Source organism: Pezoporus flaviventris, unplaced genomic scaffold, assembly GCF_033815535.1.
Source record: "Pezoporus flaviventris isolate CSIRO_AGI_PZ_B2104156 unplaced genomic scaffold, CSIRO_AGI_Pfla_v1 ptg000002l, whole genome shotgun sequence".
NCBI classification, from domain to species: Eukaryota; Metazoa; Chordata; class Aves; order Psittaciformes; family Psittacidae; genus Pezoporus; species Pezoporus flaviventris.
In genome coordinates this window covers 16598980-16616818 of record NW_026892550.1, presented here as the reverse complement: position 1 = coordinate 16616818, position 17839 = coordinate 16598980, and the positions used below count along the sequence as shown (strand labels likewise).

At 33.8% G+C, this 17839-nt stretch overlaps 1 protein-coding gene across 2 annotated transcripts in view; it reads right to left on the bottom strand.

Annotated features, from left to right (window-relative positions):
* Nucleotides 1-17839, bottom strand: part of TBC1D19 (TBC1 domain family member 19) — a 49498-nt gene that overhangs the window by 12484 nt on the left and 19175 nt on the right. For both annotated transcript variants that reach the window (XM_061470605.1, XM_061470614.1), the window contains 9 exons: nt 17081-17155; nt 16143-16206; nt 15380-15426; nt 14779-14889; nt 13868-13940; nt 12936-12974; nt 10301-10413; nt 1899-1973; nt 1561-1623 (listed from right to left, as the gene is read on the bottom strand). In XM_061470605.1, the coding sequence (XP_061326589.1) occupies nt 1561-1623; nt 1899-1973; nt 10301-10413; nt 12936-12974; nt 13868-13940; nt 14779-14889; nt 15380-15426; nt 16143-16206; nt 17081-17155 (660 nt within the window). The remainder of the gene's footprint in view (nt 1-1560; nt 1624-1898; nt 1974-10300; nt 10414-12935; nt 12975-13867; nt 13941-14778; nt 14890-15379; nt 15427-16142; nt 16207-17080; nt 17156-17839) is intronic.

Here is a 17839-nt window from a genome sequence, read left to right as displayed (position 1 = left end):
AATTGATAACTTATTTCTAGAAAATAGTCTGAAGAATACCACAAAGTACCAAACAAACCTAGAGCAACTAATAGAAGCTTGAGATATTTTTTGCCTCAAAGACTTGCAGTGAAACCATCCAATTTTTCAAATATTTTTGTCGACTCTCCTTCAAATTACTAAGGATAATTCAGTCCTTTTTATGTTTTTCCTTCTGTAATCATTCTTTCAGTTAACAGAGATATATAAAAAAAAATTAAATATTCAATTGTGCCGTATATTAAGAATGATAAACAAAATCTATTTCTGATGGTATTAAATCAAAAGATTATACTGTATACTAGTTCATACTCCTTCATAGATTATAATACTGTGTCTACTGGAACTGACTAATTAATATGCCTTAGTAGTCTATATAATGAACAAAGCAGAAATAAGAATGAGATTTTCAACATCCTATGTTGAAGAGATGTTACAATAATGATCATGTTTGACCCTTAAATCAAGAAAAACTTCTACATGTAAGTATTTTAGTGAATAAACATCAATGTTTGTCATTATGTAGTCACTTCTCAAATTTTAATTCAGAAACAAATTCAGATACAGATCTGCAATTAGCTTTAAGTAAAAAAGCCTATACTTCAATGAGGTTATAATTTTAAGTATTAATGTTGAAATGCTTATTACACTAAAATATTTTCCATAGATATGATTGAATAGTATGCTTAAATAGTAATGCATATTTTTATATCTCTATGGACTAAACAGCATTAAGGACAGCTTCTTGCTTAGTTAATTTACTAGCAGTTTTACTTATTGCCATCAAAGAAAAAAAATCATTTAGTTTCATATAGCTCAAAACCAAAAAATTAAGCAAGTCTAACCTAACTGATGTGACTAATGAAATTGAAAGCACTGTGGAAATGGTAAGTTTGCTGCATGACATTTATGTTGACACTGCAATCAACTATATATTAGGAAATTCAGAAATGTAATCTCCATCTATTTAAGGGCATTTGACAGGCAGTAATGAAGATAATTCTTTATAAATTAGCAGGGTTCTCCATTGCTAGAAGCAGCTTTGGATTGAGATCAGTCCTGAAAGTAACCATACATATCACTACCTTATTCAGAACCAATGTCTTCAATTTCAAAATATACCAACACAGTATCTTTTATGCTTACTGCAGTAGGTCACTGTATTTTTATAACTGAAACCCTGAATATACTTCTCAAGTCTTAATATCTCTGTAAACCACAGCTGTTCATAATTTTGTTACTGCAAAGCTGGAGAGGGGAAGAATATAGCTGACTTCATATTTTCCCATTTACTGCATTAGAAAGACATTGCGTAGAATCCTTCAGAGCATGAGCTTTAGAAGCCTGTCCTACTTAATCTGTTTAAGTGCATACGACTGTTATTCAGAAGAGAAAGTATACACAAACCAGCAAACAGATCTGTCTAGGTTACTGCTGTACTCTGCCTATACATGAAGCACAAAGGCAGCCCTTACTTCAAAGGGGATATAATCCCACTGGAGTACACTTTGTAGCTTTTCGAAGAAAAAAATAGTTACATACCTGATATAAATAATCTTCAAATACAAAATAATAGTCATCGTTGCTTGCTGTCAGCTTTACATCCTGCAATTAAAAAAGCACAGAAGTTAGCTTGAAAAGATGTATTTTGGTTTCAGACTCCCATAGAAGCTAAACTTAACACAGTGCTAGAAGACACTGTTTCACCACTGAATCATGAAAGAGCTGTAGTTGAGCATATACTCCATATTTTAAAATTAAAAAATGTTGTGGTAACTTGATAATTAAAGTATTCAGAATTGAAACCATCTAACTTTTTTCTGTTTAAAAAACAAGATGAGTGTATAAATCATCTAATCACTGTTTAGTGAATTACTTACTTTGTAAATCAGACTGTCCACTAAAAGGTCGTGCTGAATCACATTTGACTTAAGCTGTTCATAGTACAAGATATCCTGAAATTAAAAATATTATCATCATCAGACTGAGACACAACTTTATATTTAAACTAACAAAGCCAATTCTTAACTACTAAAAAATACATATAAATAGTGTTCAGCTGAAGAACCCACTGCATAATTTATGAAGCATTCTATCATGGTTTATTCTAGTTTAAGCCTTAAGCAGATATTTGAGACATTAGAAAATGACTTCTGCTTTAGAAATAATGAGAATGAAGGAATTGGTTCAAATAAGAGATCTGCATTTCCAACCTTTGGGTCTTTCTACACATAAAACATTTTCAATGCTCAAACTCATTATGCTTTTTTCCTTTGTTACCCTCTATTTGCATGCACCTCTCCATCAATAGGTTCTGTTGTATCTTCTAGTATTAGTGAGTTGCTGCAAGTATTTGATGTTAATCTGACTCTCCAAATAGTTTAAATTTGTGTAAAGATGAAATTGTACATATATTAAAAAAAATCTTGTGAAGAATATAAAGAACTCAGACCTTTTTTTAAACTCCAATTACTTCCCAATATCTACAGAACATACTACACAAAGGTGAAATGATGGGAAAGAATCAGAACAAGCACTTCTCTGCTTTTGCTTATTTTATCCCTTTCTTCTTAGAAAGAGCTTGCAAAGGAAAAAAAGAATTAAATATCACACTATCATCATGTAATTCTAAATCTCTGAATACCTCTCTGCCATTATACGATTCAACAACAGTTTCAGATTGAATAACACAGCTTCAGACAGTTTTGGAATCACTCGTTAAGATAAATCAGCAGTCCCAAAGCTCCTTCCCACTTCACAAAACTATTCTGATTTCAGTGTCCCTGTGGACACCACACAAATGCTTGCATATTCCAACATATTCTTTACATAACATTTATTCCTGATTTATTTGCAAAAAGGGTTAGTCTGGAGTAAGAATTTAAAGAGAAAATGGGAAGTAAGACAGAATTCTGAGAGGGAGAAATTTGAGGAAAAAAAAAAAATTAAGAGAAGGCCAGGCAACACTGGAAGTGTTCTTTGTATTAACCCAAAATTGAGAAGTGGTGAATGGTATACACTCAAAAAATATTAGAATTGATATATTATTAAACTAATAAGTTGAAATGAGGACAAACCCTGTGCTTATTAACCACTTATAAATACCACAGGGAAAATACTTGCGTTTTTCTTTCTGAGAAATAAAAAGCAGAGGTATAAATACTGCACTATTTCTTTACAGAGAATCAGACATAAATATTTACTAAATGTAAATTTACAGTATGAATACAACACTATGTAAATATCTTTAAAGCTACAGAGAACTAACTCTATTATTAAAGTCACAATTTAGAAGTATCAATACTGCAGTCTAATTACGTGTAACACTGGCAAATGAATAATGTCTAAGGGCTTTTTTTTCCATATCAAATTACTGTATATATTAGAACAGAAGAAGCTAATGCTAAAAAAACACAACAAGCCAAATTTTTTTTTCATGCTAAGCAGACAGCATGATTAACTGTTTCTGTTGCACAGTCAAGTACTCCTGCATGAAGAAAGCTACATTGAAACTCATGGCTACAAGTGTACTAGATAACGCAACTACTTATCTATTGTAACTTGGGAAAGAGATTCTAATAACCTCATGGTTTCCCTGTTAGTATTTCCTAGTTTTCAGTTCTCTAGAACTTCCTTGAACTGCTAAAACGCTGTTTGGAAGTGGGAGATGAAAGTGGTATGAAAAAATGAGTAATCTTTTGCAACACACATATACAGCATACTTTAAATTTATATACAGAAACAAGTTTTCTTTTTAAAATACTTTCATCTGAGGTCACACAGTGGGTCCAAGCCACAAATGAACTTTATCACTAGTGTTCTGCGCTAAGCTTCTCCATTCTAAATTATCACAGACTCTTAAGACCGGTTAGGGTTGGAAGGGACCTTAAAGATCATCTAGTTACAACCCTTTGCCATGGGCAGGGACACCTTCCCTTAGACCAGGTTGCTCAAAGCCCCGTCCAGCGTGGCCTTGAACACTTACAGGGATAAAGCATCCACGACTTCTTTGGTCAACCTGTTCCAGTAAATTGTTTCCAATTAGAAAGCCTTTCACTTATGTTTTACATTTGCTTACAAGAGTCCATAGATCTTCCTGTTATTATGAAAATTAAAGTCACAACTCAAAACTAATCATTTAAGTACATGGACTTAAATGTACATCTTAACAGTCAGAATAACTTGGTATTAAGTTTAATAGCAGCTGATTTATTCACACTTAGAATAGATGTCATGATTTGGTATGCAAGAAATGACTTTACTGAATGTATGAAGAACAAATTTCTGGACAAGAGATATTCATAAATGATGCTCTACTCCACTGACATCCTAAGTTTAGAATGCTAGTTTCAGTGCAGTTTTGCTTATGGCATCATATCAAACTATGATTGTTATGTCATTAATTTCTTAAAATGTTTATTAGCTTCCTATGCCTTAATTCAACTGCATTAATTGAAATGCAAATAATTATGTTAATTGCAATACCAATAGTCAGTGAATAATATCGTCCACAAAATAACCCCAGAAATCTGCCAAAAGAAATAGAAATTCAATACTTTAAACCAGAACACAGGATTTGCTATTTCTTAATCCAGAATGACACACGCATTTAATACATTTTGTAACATATATTTTTGCTTTCATAAAGTTACAGTGTAGAAACTTTTAATTTCCTACCTTGTGTACTGATTTTAGAAAACAACCTACTTGTAAGAATATGGACAAATACTATCTGAGAACAGAGATTTGAATTACTTAACCAATAGTATGCACAGTTTCAGAAATATATCTCCTTCCCAATTTTCCTCAATTTGTTTCAGTTGGGGTAAATATTTTAAGTAATTAAAAAGGTGGTAAGAATAAGCAACATGATATTTTGGGCACTGTCTTAAAAGAGACAACAATTGGGCTCAGATTCTTCAGCAACTCCCAGAAACTGAATGCAAGCTCTTTATAACTCAGTTGATATGATCTTAAATGAAAAGGGTCAACAGCTCATCAACTTTTCTTTTTTCAGAAGTAATCGTCAGTTTCTCCTTCACTCTTACAAAACCCCACTATGGCAATTTGGTCATTACTGAGAAAATCAAACACCGTTTGCTGCTGCTTTTTAATTTCAGCATGAACTAAAATTTCAAACACAACTCAAAACTGCCCTGAAAAAATTAATAGCAAATTTACATTGCAAATATTAGCAGAGTAAAACAATACTTAAATATTTTAAGAGTTCAGTAATTTAGTGAAAAGACCAGAAGGACAAGCTGTGCACCTGAACTAGAACTGACAAGAAGAAGTTTGGGAAACAAATCAGAAATCACTAAAAAGTGACTTGTAAGGCAAAACCAGTCATAACCATTCTAGGACTAAATGTTTTAACTCGGTACTCATCATTCATTTTCTCTTAAATTGTGATTATTGTGATGCAAAATAAAAGTCTGGGCTTAGGAATCATGCCAGGTTTTTTTCAGCCGTAAGTTGCCTACAAGAGGATCTTGCCCATGCCTCTTAGTAAGACATGAGGCTTGAGATTCATGCTGTATTAATAATTTCTTCCTTATATCTGAAGCATAAACAGGACTGGTCACAGATTTACTTTCAAGTCACATGACTCTCTCTGTGATCAGTTTTTCTCACTTTCTAAAAGCTTCACTCAGGCTGCAAAAAAGATTCAGGTCGCATTTTACTATTTTATTGGCTGCATTTTTCAGTAGTGTCCAAAAATATGGTACCTTTCTTAGCCTAAAATTAGCTAAGAATTTAATTAAATTTATAAAAAAAAAATTCTTAGCATTTTCATCCAACTCAACCTTTCTCCTCTGCCTGCCAAATTTTAACATAACCTTGATTTGTAAACTTCTTCCTTTTTAAAAACATGTTGCATTTTTATAAGGACTGTAGCTTTCAGTACTGCAGTGCTTAGCCCTCTTGACCTTGCAAAGCCACATACCACAGTTCCTACCCAAACCCCTCATACTGTGTCCACCTGAGAGCATAAGGAAAAGGGAACTCTGAAAGCAGCGCACAGGCAAGAGACAAGAGTATCTTTCACCAGTACACAGCGAAGCTAGTTTAAGCACAGTCTGGTGATTCACCTTCTCTGAAATTAAGGTTTTGATCACTCAGCATCTTCTGGGTAGGCACAGCTGTGGCCTGTCATGAAATCCTTGGCACTGGAGCTGCACACTCACTTTTGAACTATAGGCAGCTCATGATTGATTCCTAGGTCACCCTTGTCATGCAATTGCACTATCTATACTTGCCTCTCAAATCTAATTCAAGACATGGATGAGTGCAGCATCCATTTCTTCACATTGAAGGAATGTGAAGAAAGACTGACACTCAGGAGTCTAGAAAGAAGGCACTAAGATTTGTAGGAACTGGATGAAGCCTAAAAAATGGCAACCAGCATTAATTAGGTGAGCTGTAGATTTTGGAACAGAAGTGCCAGAAACAAGGACAAAACAAAAACTAGCCAGATTAAACAAAGAGATAATGGACAAAAGAGTTAAAGAAATTTCCTCCCGGCAAATCCTTGAAAAGGATCCAAAGCTTATTCTCCTTTTACCATACACCCATGAAATCTACTTGTAAAGTACATTCTTCTCCAGTCAAAGATAACAGTACATTATTGCTACTGGCTTTCTCTGCTGTTTCAATAGTACAGTGGGTACCTTAGGCTACTGATCCTAACCTAAAAAACCTGATAAGGCACAGAATTACACAATGCTCCATTATGGACCTGCCACCTTGCCTATTTATTAAACTTTTCAAACCTAGGAAGTTACATTCAGTAAAAGCTGCAGTAAAACAGCACACTCATTTTTGCACACTGGAATTTTCAGAATTAGGATTTATTTTCAACCTATTAAAAAAAAAAAAAACTAGAAGGGAAAAAAAGCCTATGAGATAATGAACAACTTTGGTTTTTTAGCAATGCTTGAAGAGCATGCAGTGAATAAATCATAGGAAACAGAAGGGAAAAGAAATTAAACATTCTCAGTAAGTGTGTGCCACCCATTTTGTGCAATGAATAAGGTGGATTTTCTCCATGAAAAAACTATGACTGTATGACTCAAGATTGTACACTAAAATGCATATATACACAGCAAATTCCACTGGTTGCAGAGACAATATTAACAGTGACACTGTTTGGCTTTTAAATGTTTGACTTTGCAACCTTCAAAATTTTCTTTTAACATGATTCCTCTAAAAGGTATCATTACAAATGAAAACCAACAATTCATTGTCAGGCAATGTGTTTATACATTTCTAAAAAAACCTGCATATAGAGCTTACAGTTTATCATTTTTATGATTGCGATGCGAGATTGCTAATATTGTCCCTTGCTTGGCTCTATATTAGCTTTATACAGAGGTTGAGCTTTACTGAACAAAATTTTCCAAACAATATTGGATGCTAATAAACACCACGCTGCCCATACCAAACCCTCATAACGTTTTACATTACAGAAAGAAAATTCACAGTCCTTATGAGTTATAGATTCATACAACTATAAATGGAATAGACCTGAACTGCAAATCAGAAATATTACAGCAGGAAATCTCTGCAACCACATGATTCAACTCCAACAGAGAAAACAGTACACAAGAGGTAGAGAAATGTTAGATAAATCAATAAAGTCTATATGAAATACAGTAGATCATAAAGCAGCTACATGTATACGAAAACTGCTTTGCTATACTTTACAAAAAATAAAGCAGTGTATTCAGCATATGCAAGAATGTCTCGGGGTGTTAGTATTCTGGCACTAGTTACAGCCTTACCTCTATGAAATGCTAATAAATGCAATGTTTAAAATGAACTATAGACATCCAACTTATAGCTATAGTAATCAGTGTGCTCTCCTGCCTGATCCATGGGCAGTCTCCTAGGTCTCAGTCAGGAAGCCTATCCTTTTAGTGCATTTATTTTTTTAGTACTCAAAGTCAATTAAAACAACTGTAGCTTAGAGCCCAGGATAACAAATACTATACTATACTATGCAAAAATAGTCCTGGAAAATAAGATAAGAAGCTCCAATAGCTGTTGCATTAGAAGATACAGTCTCAGTTTAATATGACAGAAAAACATTCATATGCACTTACATCACCAGCTTAGATGAATTACTCCAACACAGGATATCTTGTCCATAGACTTGATAATTTCTGTTCTCTTTTGCAAGGGAGGGTTGATTTTGCATTTTACCCTTTCCCAATCCTTTATTTCAACAATCTCAAAGCAGTGACAATTTTTCAGTCAGCATCACTTCATCCATCCTTACTTACCACTTTCTCTTGATGTTATTATTAACATTTTCCACCCACTTATCCTCATCTTTCCAGGGTTGTTTCAGTATCATCACAAAATACTGCTTCACCAGTAACTCCCTGCACACAGTTCACTCAGTTCACTCCCAAGGCTCTGGACCCTGCAAAATGTCTCCTAAAGGAGACTGCCTACTGCACCACATCTCAGAATACTGGATGTGTATACAACTTTTTCTTCTTAATCTATAGTTCACAAGTATCATTCGCTAAGTGCGTAGAAAGTTATCTCAACGTAAAATATTATGTCAACGAGAAAGTAATAGCTGCCCTGACACAAGTGTACGCATGCATCCTTGCAGTAAGTTGGAGATAAATTACCATTTATTACACAGTAAAGGCACACACATGGCACTTGTGATCAATTAGCATACTGTTCTCTATGTTACCTGAGAGTAAACGGAGTTAATAAACTCACAGCAGACTAACCTTTTGAGAACATCTAAAATATTCACTCTTCAGGCATAGTATAAACATATATTAAAAACAACTATAAACTAGAGTTAACTTCTAAAGGAAATAATGGAGTGGCTGGCAAATATATTAATAGACAGACATGGCTTGGTCCTCTTTACAAAAGGTAACTTGAAAATTGTCCATGTGAATTTCAAGGAAATGGGTTTTAATAAATCTATTTCCGTAACAACCCATGCTTTACGTGAACACAGAATATTTTATCATCTTTCTGATTATTATCTTGACTTTCACTAATCCAAACAGAATATCCGGCGCTTTTTTATTCAGTTATTTCATTTTCCACATTAAAATGAAAATGCTCTTACAGTATGCACAGATTAACAGAATATAAATACATGAGATGTAACCAACATCGATTTCACACCTCTCATATTCCTGCTCTCAGAAAGACTTCCAAAATTCAAGCTGTCCTGATAATTAAAAATAACTTAAATCTAGTGTTGAACATCTTTAGTAAGATGTATAGTATTTCATTATTTCAATAGCTCTTTCTTCTACAGATAATTCAAACTTTACTAAAAACAAAAACTTATTTTATTTTTTAGAAAGGAATAAACTAAGTAAACCAGACCAAGTAACTTCAGCTCCTTAGGTAAGCTGCCAATGAACAAGATTTACATTTGTTTCTAAGGGCAAGATCATATGATTGCACTGTTACCAATAAATGCCCTGGTATTACAAGAAAATGGCTACATCCTCAAAGGACAGACACTAAAATTCTCACATTCATGAGCAAATTAATGAATGTTATTTTTTATTGCAACAAAAGCCTCGCATCAAACTATTCACAATTCTGCAAAGATTTAGATAGGATGTAACTTTTTAAGTTATATTAGATGGATTTGCTATAGTATGGCTTCGGATACCGCAAAAGATTTCATTGTTGAGGACTTGAGTCAAATACAAAGTACTATAAAAAACTGCTGCTGTACAAGGGAGTAGGAAAACAATCCACATCTTATCAGGTTTCCTTGTCTTTTAGAATGTACTTATATAGACTATATGCAATAATATATGAAGCAATTTACAAGGTATCTTTAAGGTTCCTTCCAACCCTAACCATATCACAACAGATTTAAATAACCAGGAAAAAGGTATAGCACATCTTTTTATAAAACTCAGCAAAGATAACAGAGGTTCAGTCTTCTTTCCAGGACTTTAATCTTGCCTCCTTCTGAAAAAAGTCAGCACCACACAAGAAAACCTCAGGAGCTAGCCAGATCAATTTAATAGTTTGTTCCTAAGTATTTGGTCATGTTTCTGTTAAAAAAATCGGGAACAGCCTTAAAGACTTTACCTGTGAAAGACTTTACAGCATGGAGTTTTTTTACAGAAATGCATACTTCTCATAAAATGTTTACCAATTTCTGTGACAATTCCATAAACCATTTCTATTTTGGAAAAAGATCACCAGAAGATATGTGCTTGCACTTCTGTGTTTTCACCTGGTCTTCATATTTTATTGTCACTTTGCTCCTTACCTCTGGCTGATTAGAAATATTGAGAATGAGGGCCCACAGATCAGCTCGGAGTGCTGTTGGACATCCCTGACGAACATATTGTTGAGCAGCAGCACTATCTTGCTCTGCTAAAACTGTAAGAAACAAAGCAGGTAAGGAATTGATGTTTAAGACTTCCAAAGTTTATTGAATTATCAAATACTTTAATTTTTACTTTACAAACTGGTTTATCATGCTGTAAGCATTAGCATTTAGAAAACATCTAAAAGGTCTGTTTCCACAAAGCAATTTTGAAGTAGTTCCCTGGGAAATGAGGCGATTGGTATTAATAGTCAAGACTGTACTACCTTCTGTCATAAAATAGCACTTAGTATCTATCTCTTAGTATGTATCTATGACTATATCAAAGCTAATTGCAGCTAGCAGGCTGCCAACAAGTGGAAAAAGCAGCTGTATATAGCCACAAAATAATTCTGTTTAACTATGAGTGGTATCTCAGTTCAAATAGGAGATTGCCACTCATTCCAGTTTTTCGACTTCTCTATTTTTATGTGAATTATACAAGTATCTTCACAGATAACCATGGGGCAAGAATTTTCCATTTCAAATGTACTATCATGTTCTCTCACTATTGGTATACATACTCTGGAGGTTAAACACTTTTTTTCTCAAAGACTTAGTTTTTCCTTCAGAATAACATAAAACAAATAATCTGCTGTTGATAGGTTTATTTAGATGGGTCACTGTTGTGAAGCTTTAGGCAGGCTACTCTTGCGACAAGGGCCTCATCCTGCCAGGTTGGATGGGGCTTTGAGAGACCTGTCTAGTGGAACGTGTCCCTACCCACGGCAGGGGGTTGGAACTGGACGATCTTTAAGGTCCCTTCCAACCCAAACTGTTCTATGATTCTGTAATTATCTCATTCCTTATTCAAATTGATAAACGTGAAAGACATGCATCTTTAGCTATCCCAGTGTAGTAGAAGTACTGTTTGTCATCAAGGTTATGTGATTAACTATACCCTCATACTTGAAATGTCTTTCAAAACAGAGAGAATTCTGAGAATGCTTCTGTGATATTATCTAGACATTAGGTAGGTGGTGTACTGGTACTCAGAACTTCTGAAATCTGTATCCTCAGATTTTTTTGAAGTCTCTCAGAAACAACTTGCTTTTCTGAATTTCACTAAATTCAATATTCACAGTATCTGTGCTGTCGTGACTTTGAAGGCTTGAGGTTTGGAATTATAAATCTATTTAATTGATTCCTCCCTCCTTCCTTCTCATCCTAGATACTGAATAGAAGCCTGCCAATTTTCTGTTTAACCTGCAGAGCTCTAACACAGATGGTGTGTGATCCCATCTTTCTAAACTAAGAGGGCAAAAATTAAAAACACTCTTACATTCCCCACAAAACCTCAGAAAAAGGCTGTGATTCATCTCAGTGTCCAGGAGTGTCTACCTTAATTTTTTTTCTTACTGAGACACAAAACATTAAGAAGTAGGTCTGCTATATACAAGATGGGGTTTGCTACATACAATAAGGAAAATTCCCCAATTTTGGCAATACATCTACTGTAAAAACAAAATCAATATATCAGTGGCTACCAAAGTCGTAACAAACACCCAACAGAGCATTCAGTAAGATTCCCACAGAATAAACTGAGATTTCAGTTTATGGTCAAGACTTTTAACTTATATTTTTACAAAATTTGTGTCTTTGCATATAGGAAAAGCTAACACAGTATCTGTAACACATAAGAGGTGAGGAGTGAGAATTATATTGTGGAGTTGAATGGCTGGCTTGGGAAGTCTGGTTGGGGAATTTATTTGAAAGAACTGGAAAAGAACAGGGAGATGGATAGTAAAATAATGAGTTGCTCTTGGATCAGAAAAGAGATGATGAAGGATAGAAGGAGGACCACAAAAGGAGAAGAAAGAAAGGTCACTGTTTTGTTACTGCAACAAAAAAAAAAAAAGGCATGGAGGAGTTTTTTGGATGGTATCCACTCCATTTTTTTTTGATGGTGATATTATTTAGCAGGAATTTCAAGAGACTGTAAAGTGCAGATATGGATGAATTTCAAACATTCCTTGTGTATTTCTTGTATCTTTTCTTTTCTTTGGTAGATTAGTCCTTAATCTACAAAAAAACTTCTTTAGGAAAAGCAATATACAAAGACAAGTGAGTGAATTTTCCACAGTGGCTAAGTACTGCAATATTTAGCAAGCTGTACGATTGCAAATAACCATTAAAAAGACAGTTTTGAAGCACAGGCGTAAATCCCATTACACTAATAAGAACTTTGTGTGCAGAGAAGGGAGTCCAGAGTCTTTTGATTTTAAAATGAAATTCAGTAGTGGCATAAGTTATTATCATAAAGTTATGTCTCTATGCTTCCTATTTCATTTTTAATGAAATATCTGTGGAGCCATGTATCTGGTAGCTACCAGTAGATTGCAATTGCTTGCTTTTCTGTCTCTGTCTAAATGACAACAGTATTACTGACTGTCTCTGTCTAAATTACAAAGGTTTTGCTGGAATGCTTTATATTACTCTAATTTCTTAAAATTCTAAGAGGTACACTTAACAGATAGAAATTTTCTAAATATATTCCTAACTACTCAGTTAATTACAGATGAAAACAGATCCATACCTTTCTGTCCAACACGTACATGTTCATTTTCAAAGAACTCTAGAAAATAAATAGAAAAGAATTGCAAAGAATAAATGAAAAAAAAAATAAAGATACTCCAGCCAGTAGCGGTCTTCATAATTTTACTCCACACCATTACATTCAGCTGATTTTTACTGCTAATGTCACTAACAATTAATCTGCATCACCATCAGTCTTCTTTTTCAAAAACTAAGAAGGAATCATACTACAGATTTTTTGTCTGAAGGACTCAAATACCAGCAGCACTATACTACATGAATGTAGACTTTTAATAATGTAACTTTCCACTTAAAATGAAAAATCACTTGATACTACAGAGTTTTTCATTTTGATATGGACAGACCATTTACAAACCTGTTTCTACACGAATAAATGCACACATGGAAAACCAACAGAAACTATGCACTTTTAAAGCTCCTTAATATTAATATATGGACATTTCCATATATTTCCACAGAGAGTTTGAGCAGCCTGGTCCAGTAGCAGGTGTCCCTGCCTATGGTAGGGGGGTTGGAACTAGATGATCTTTAAGGTCCCTTGCAACCCCAAACCATTCTATGATTCTATGATATATGCATATCTGTTAGTTGGCTTAACATTTTTTGATACCTTCTGTATTTTTGGACAGACAATTTGGTTCTTTTGACCCTGAAGTTTTCAAAGACACTGAAATTAACGTTTTTCAACTTAAGGTGAAGATTTTACATGTTCTCCAAATCTGACCCTTCATATTTACAACGTTTTCCATTATTTCTATTTCTACGTTTTACTAAGAAAATAACTACAATCACAGTTACAGAACAAATATTTATGGTTTATTATGGGGCAAAATATACAAATTACTTGATAATTGTAAAGTATTCTACTCATTAGTGTTCTATTTAAATGACTGAAGCACAGCATTAGCTAACCAGGAGGCACTTGCGCTGAATCATCAATACCCAGCTGTCCTATATTTAAGCCTAGTTCAGTGAAGTCTTCTTTCTGAAAAGAAACAAAACCATAAAACAGTAATTAACAATGTTTAATTCTCTAAATCACCAGAGATTTCTTCTGAAGGCTTAATGCAAATATTTTCTAAACCAAAAATAGCTCTTTTAAGTGCCTAAATATGAAGTATGAGCTCAGGTTTTTAAAGAGAAGAATCTCACATCAGTTCTTACTCTAATTTTAGCTATAGGCCCCAGTTTTCATGTCAACTATGAGCTACACCTGGATCTAATAAAGTGGTCAATTAAAAATCAGCTTAAGGATCTCTAATTCTCTGCTCTTGTCCAACCCCGGTGCCAGCTTTTCTACAAGCATAAAATCATCAGGAGCCTTATCACTGAAGCATTAAGAGCTCTCCTATTTACCAATTATACCCAAGCATCTTCTTTCATACACAATCTGACAAAACAGAGATTTAAAATTACTTTGACAAGAAAAACAGAAGCTAACTGATTACCAGGTTACTGATTTTGTAGAGCATTAAACAGAACTCTAGAATTAAGATAAGCTGCACTGAAAAAAAAAAAAAGAGTAAGTGAATAACACATACAGAAGTACATTTCTGGCACAAATCAAACCTATGTGGCATAAGATAAAAACCTTCCTACCTGCAGGTAATTTGCTGTTTGGTTTTATTTTTCATTAAAAATGCCTTTTCATAAAACTTTCTTATCATCCATATTTTAACTGCTTGTTTAAATTGATTTACACTTTCAAAAGGAGAAACTTACCATTATACTAAAATTCTTTCTTATTGTTTAGAATCTTATTCATTAGCAAGGCAAAAATAATTATCACAGAATAATAATCTTGTAAGATAAAATATACTTACCAATTCTGGGATATCTTTAACTTTTAGAGGAACCTGAATTAGGCCCAGATGATTTTTGAAACTAGGCTGGTCTCCATTTTCATAATTTGGGTTTCGAAGATTCATCAGTACCTTAAAAATGGTAGCTCAGTCATTCCTTGAGTATATTTAGAAATTTACATTCAGAACTCTTCTTAACATCATCAGTATTACAAACAATACACTCACTCAGTAAAAAAACATTTCCTGCAACTATCATATATACAGGCCCAAATTCTCAAATTGCATCTCAACATTTTCAAAATCAAAAAGAACCCAAACTTTTAAGGAGCAAAGAAAAAGGTCAATTTATGAAATAAAAAAGCAGAACGTATCAAATTATCAGCTTAACATTGCAACTTAAAATGTAAAATTATTTATGAAATCAGAAGGAGAACCTCTCAGGAGGTAAAAAGTTAGCTCCAAACTGCTCTTTAGAGAAAAATAAGTTTGTCAGAAACATGCCAAATTTCACTTGCTGTAAAGGACAAATTGTCTGAAAAACAATTATTTTTCCCACTTCACATAAAAGACTATAATGGATCCAAGTCAATGGCTGAGTCATTGTCTCATAAACGCTTACCTCAAGAAAATCTTTAGGTGCATAAACAGGGCGAAAGAGACTTAGATCTGAAATAAGATTAGAGCAAAGATTAAATTAACAATATCACAGATACCACGGCTACAACCACCACATATTCTCCAAATATTCCAATCTTTGGATCGAACCATTCTTAGATATGGGAGAGAGATGATTTTCAAGAGGTTTTTTTTTTTTTAACAGATTTTTAAATTAAATATACTGCTGTCAAATAAAAAATAGGGGCTAGCCATAAATGATCCATGAAAAGTGTTTGCCATCACAGAGGTGGTGCTGCAACACAAAGCAGTACCTTTGCAAAAATAATTTAAGGAACTTGGCTGTCAGCAAGGCAGCTACCCTTGCTCTCCAAAAGTGTGATGTAACTGACTATTCTGTGCAAATTATATTTTTGTATTTTATTAATAAAATGTCTGAGCTTAATTATCCAAATTTCTGAACACCTTCTTTCTACTAGCCTGAGCTAACATGAAGAGGAGCTGTGCCCTAGCTGTATAAATCCCTAATGAGAGGCATTACACCATAACCTCTCTGTGATGATTCAAAGCTAATAAAATTATTTGAAACAAAAAACCCAATGAAATAAATATTTATTTATGCATAATGAAACACTACCAATAAGAAAAAAATATTTAAATCAGTTTATCTTGAAGTGATTACATTGATCTTTGACTGATAAATGAGATGCATATGCTGTTTTTTCCATGTACAAAAATTTAATGCACATAAATTTAGTGGATCTTACCTGGCTCATCAGTTCCCATTTCATTCCATTTATTAAGCAGTTCTTTCTGTTCACTTGCAGGCCTCTGAAAGGCACAAGAAAGTAACTTTTTTTTTAATAGAATCAGTAAAACCATACCTATTTCAAATACATAAATTAGTGTAACAAAAAAAAAAAAAAAGACTGCACTAGCAACACAAACTTATTTTGCTTACAGATTATCCTCAGCCTGAAGGTATATTCTACTGCAGAATGTCCAAGTTCCAGTTCAAGGAAAAAAGGAGCCCAGGTTTTTACTAATGAATTTTAGGCTGTTCAGTAGTCAGTTGCATATTATTGAAGATTTATTGCTCATTCCATTGAGCTGTTGGACTTCACCATCAAATTCCTGTCCCTAACTCCATCATGAAAAGCACACACAGCTATATCCTTAAACTTGTTTCCATTATTTCCCAATTCCATGCTCTTTAAAATTAAAGTCTCTAAATTAATAAAAAACAAAAACAGAGCAGAATGAATGACATTGAAATTAGCAATGTACCAATCAGTACCTCTCTCCAAAGTACCTGTTCAGATATAGTCTCCTCCAGTACACAAAGTATATCTCCATTGTGTACAGGCTGTACAATTAGAAGTTACACAATTGAGTCTGCACACAAACACGCTCTAATACAAACAATAAAAATAGCAATTAGCTTTACAACATGCTGATGCTCCCTCAAGAGGATAATTACTGCAACAGCAGAGGAAGATTTACTTATAGACTTCCGTTTTCTCCCAAATTGATCTGCTGCAAACATAGCTACTATCCCCAAAAATTATTCTGCATTAAAATTACCTGGATAACAGCCTTTCTGCTCTTAATAACCATGTGTAAAATGAACATGTGTTACAAGTGTGCAAGATGAGGCTTAATTTCCAAAAACTGTCAGTTTGGAAGCAAAAAGTTAATATATTACCTTCTGTGCTAATGGGATACCGAGTTCTGTGCACATGCTGTTTAGACTTTTTAGGATTCTCTTCTCCCAGCTTCCCTAAAAAACACAAAAATTAAATTATATGGAATTACTTTTTCCTCCAATTGTATTTATCACGTAATAGCAAGCAACTTTTAAAAGTTATATATAAGAAAAGCTAGCAAGAATCACTGACTGAATCTGAAAAACCATGAAGAGAATATTTACATGCTTGTTTATATGGAAACAACAGAGCAACCAAATTACATCATTGACATAATAATAAAGAAGCAGAAAATTGAGTTGTTCACATTTCAAATCTCCAAAAACTCATGTATTTCACAATTATTTGGTTTTGACATATGCCTAATGCTCAAGCTTCCCTCCGTATTAACACACAACATTTTTCAAATGATTATAAGCAGGACAATCAACTGTGGAGAATACCTTCTCCACTTTCCAACCTGAAGAAAGTGCAATTCTTTCTAAAAACAAGGTATCTTAAATGTTCTCAGAAGTTAAGGAAGTAAGAAATCTGGTATTCTGTAAAGCTAAAAAAAAACAAAAAAAAAAAAAACCAAACCATAATTTAATATTTCTTGTAAAATAATGCTCAGGAAATTGTTCTCTAAACAGAAAATCACAAGTAGACAATACTTCAGCAGCAAATGGACAGCCTAAAGAGCAATCCAGGTTCTTCTGACTACTGCATTAGACTTCAAACACACCATATGGTGCCTAATCCACGGCTAATTCCTCTGA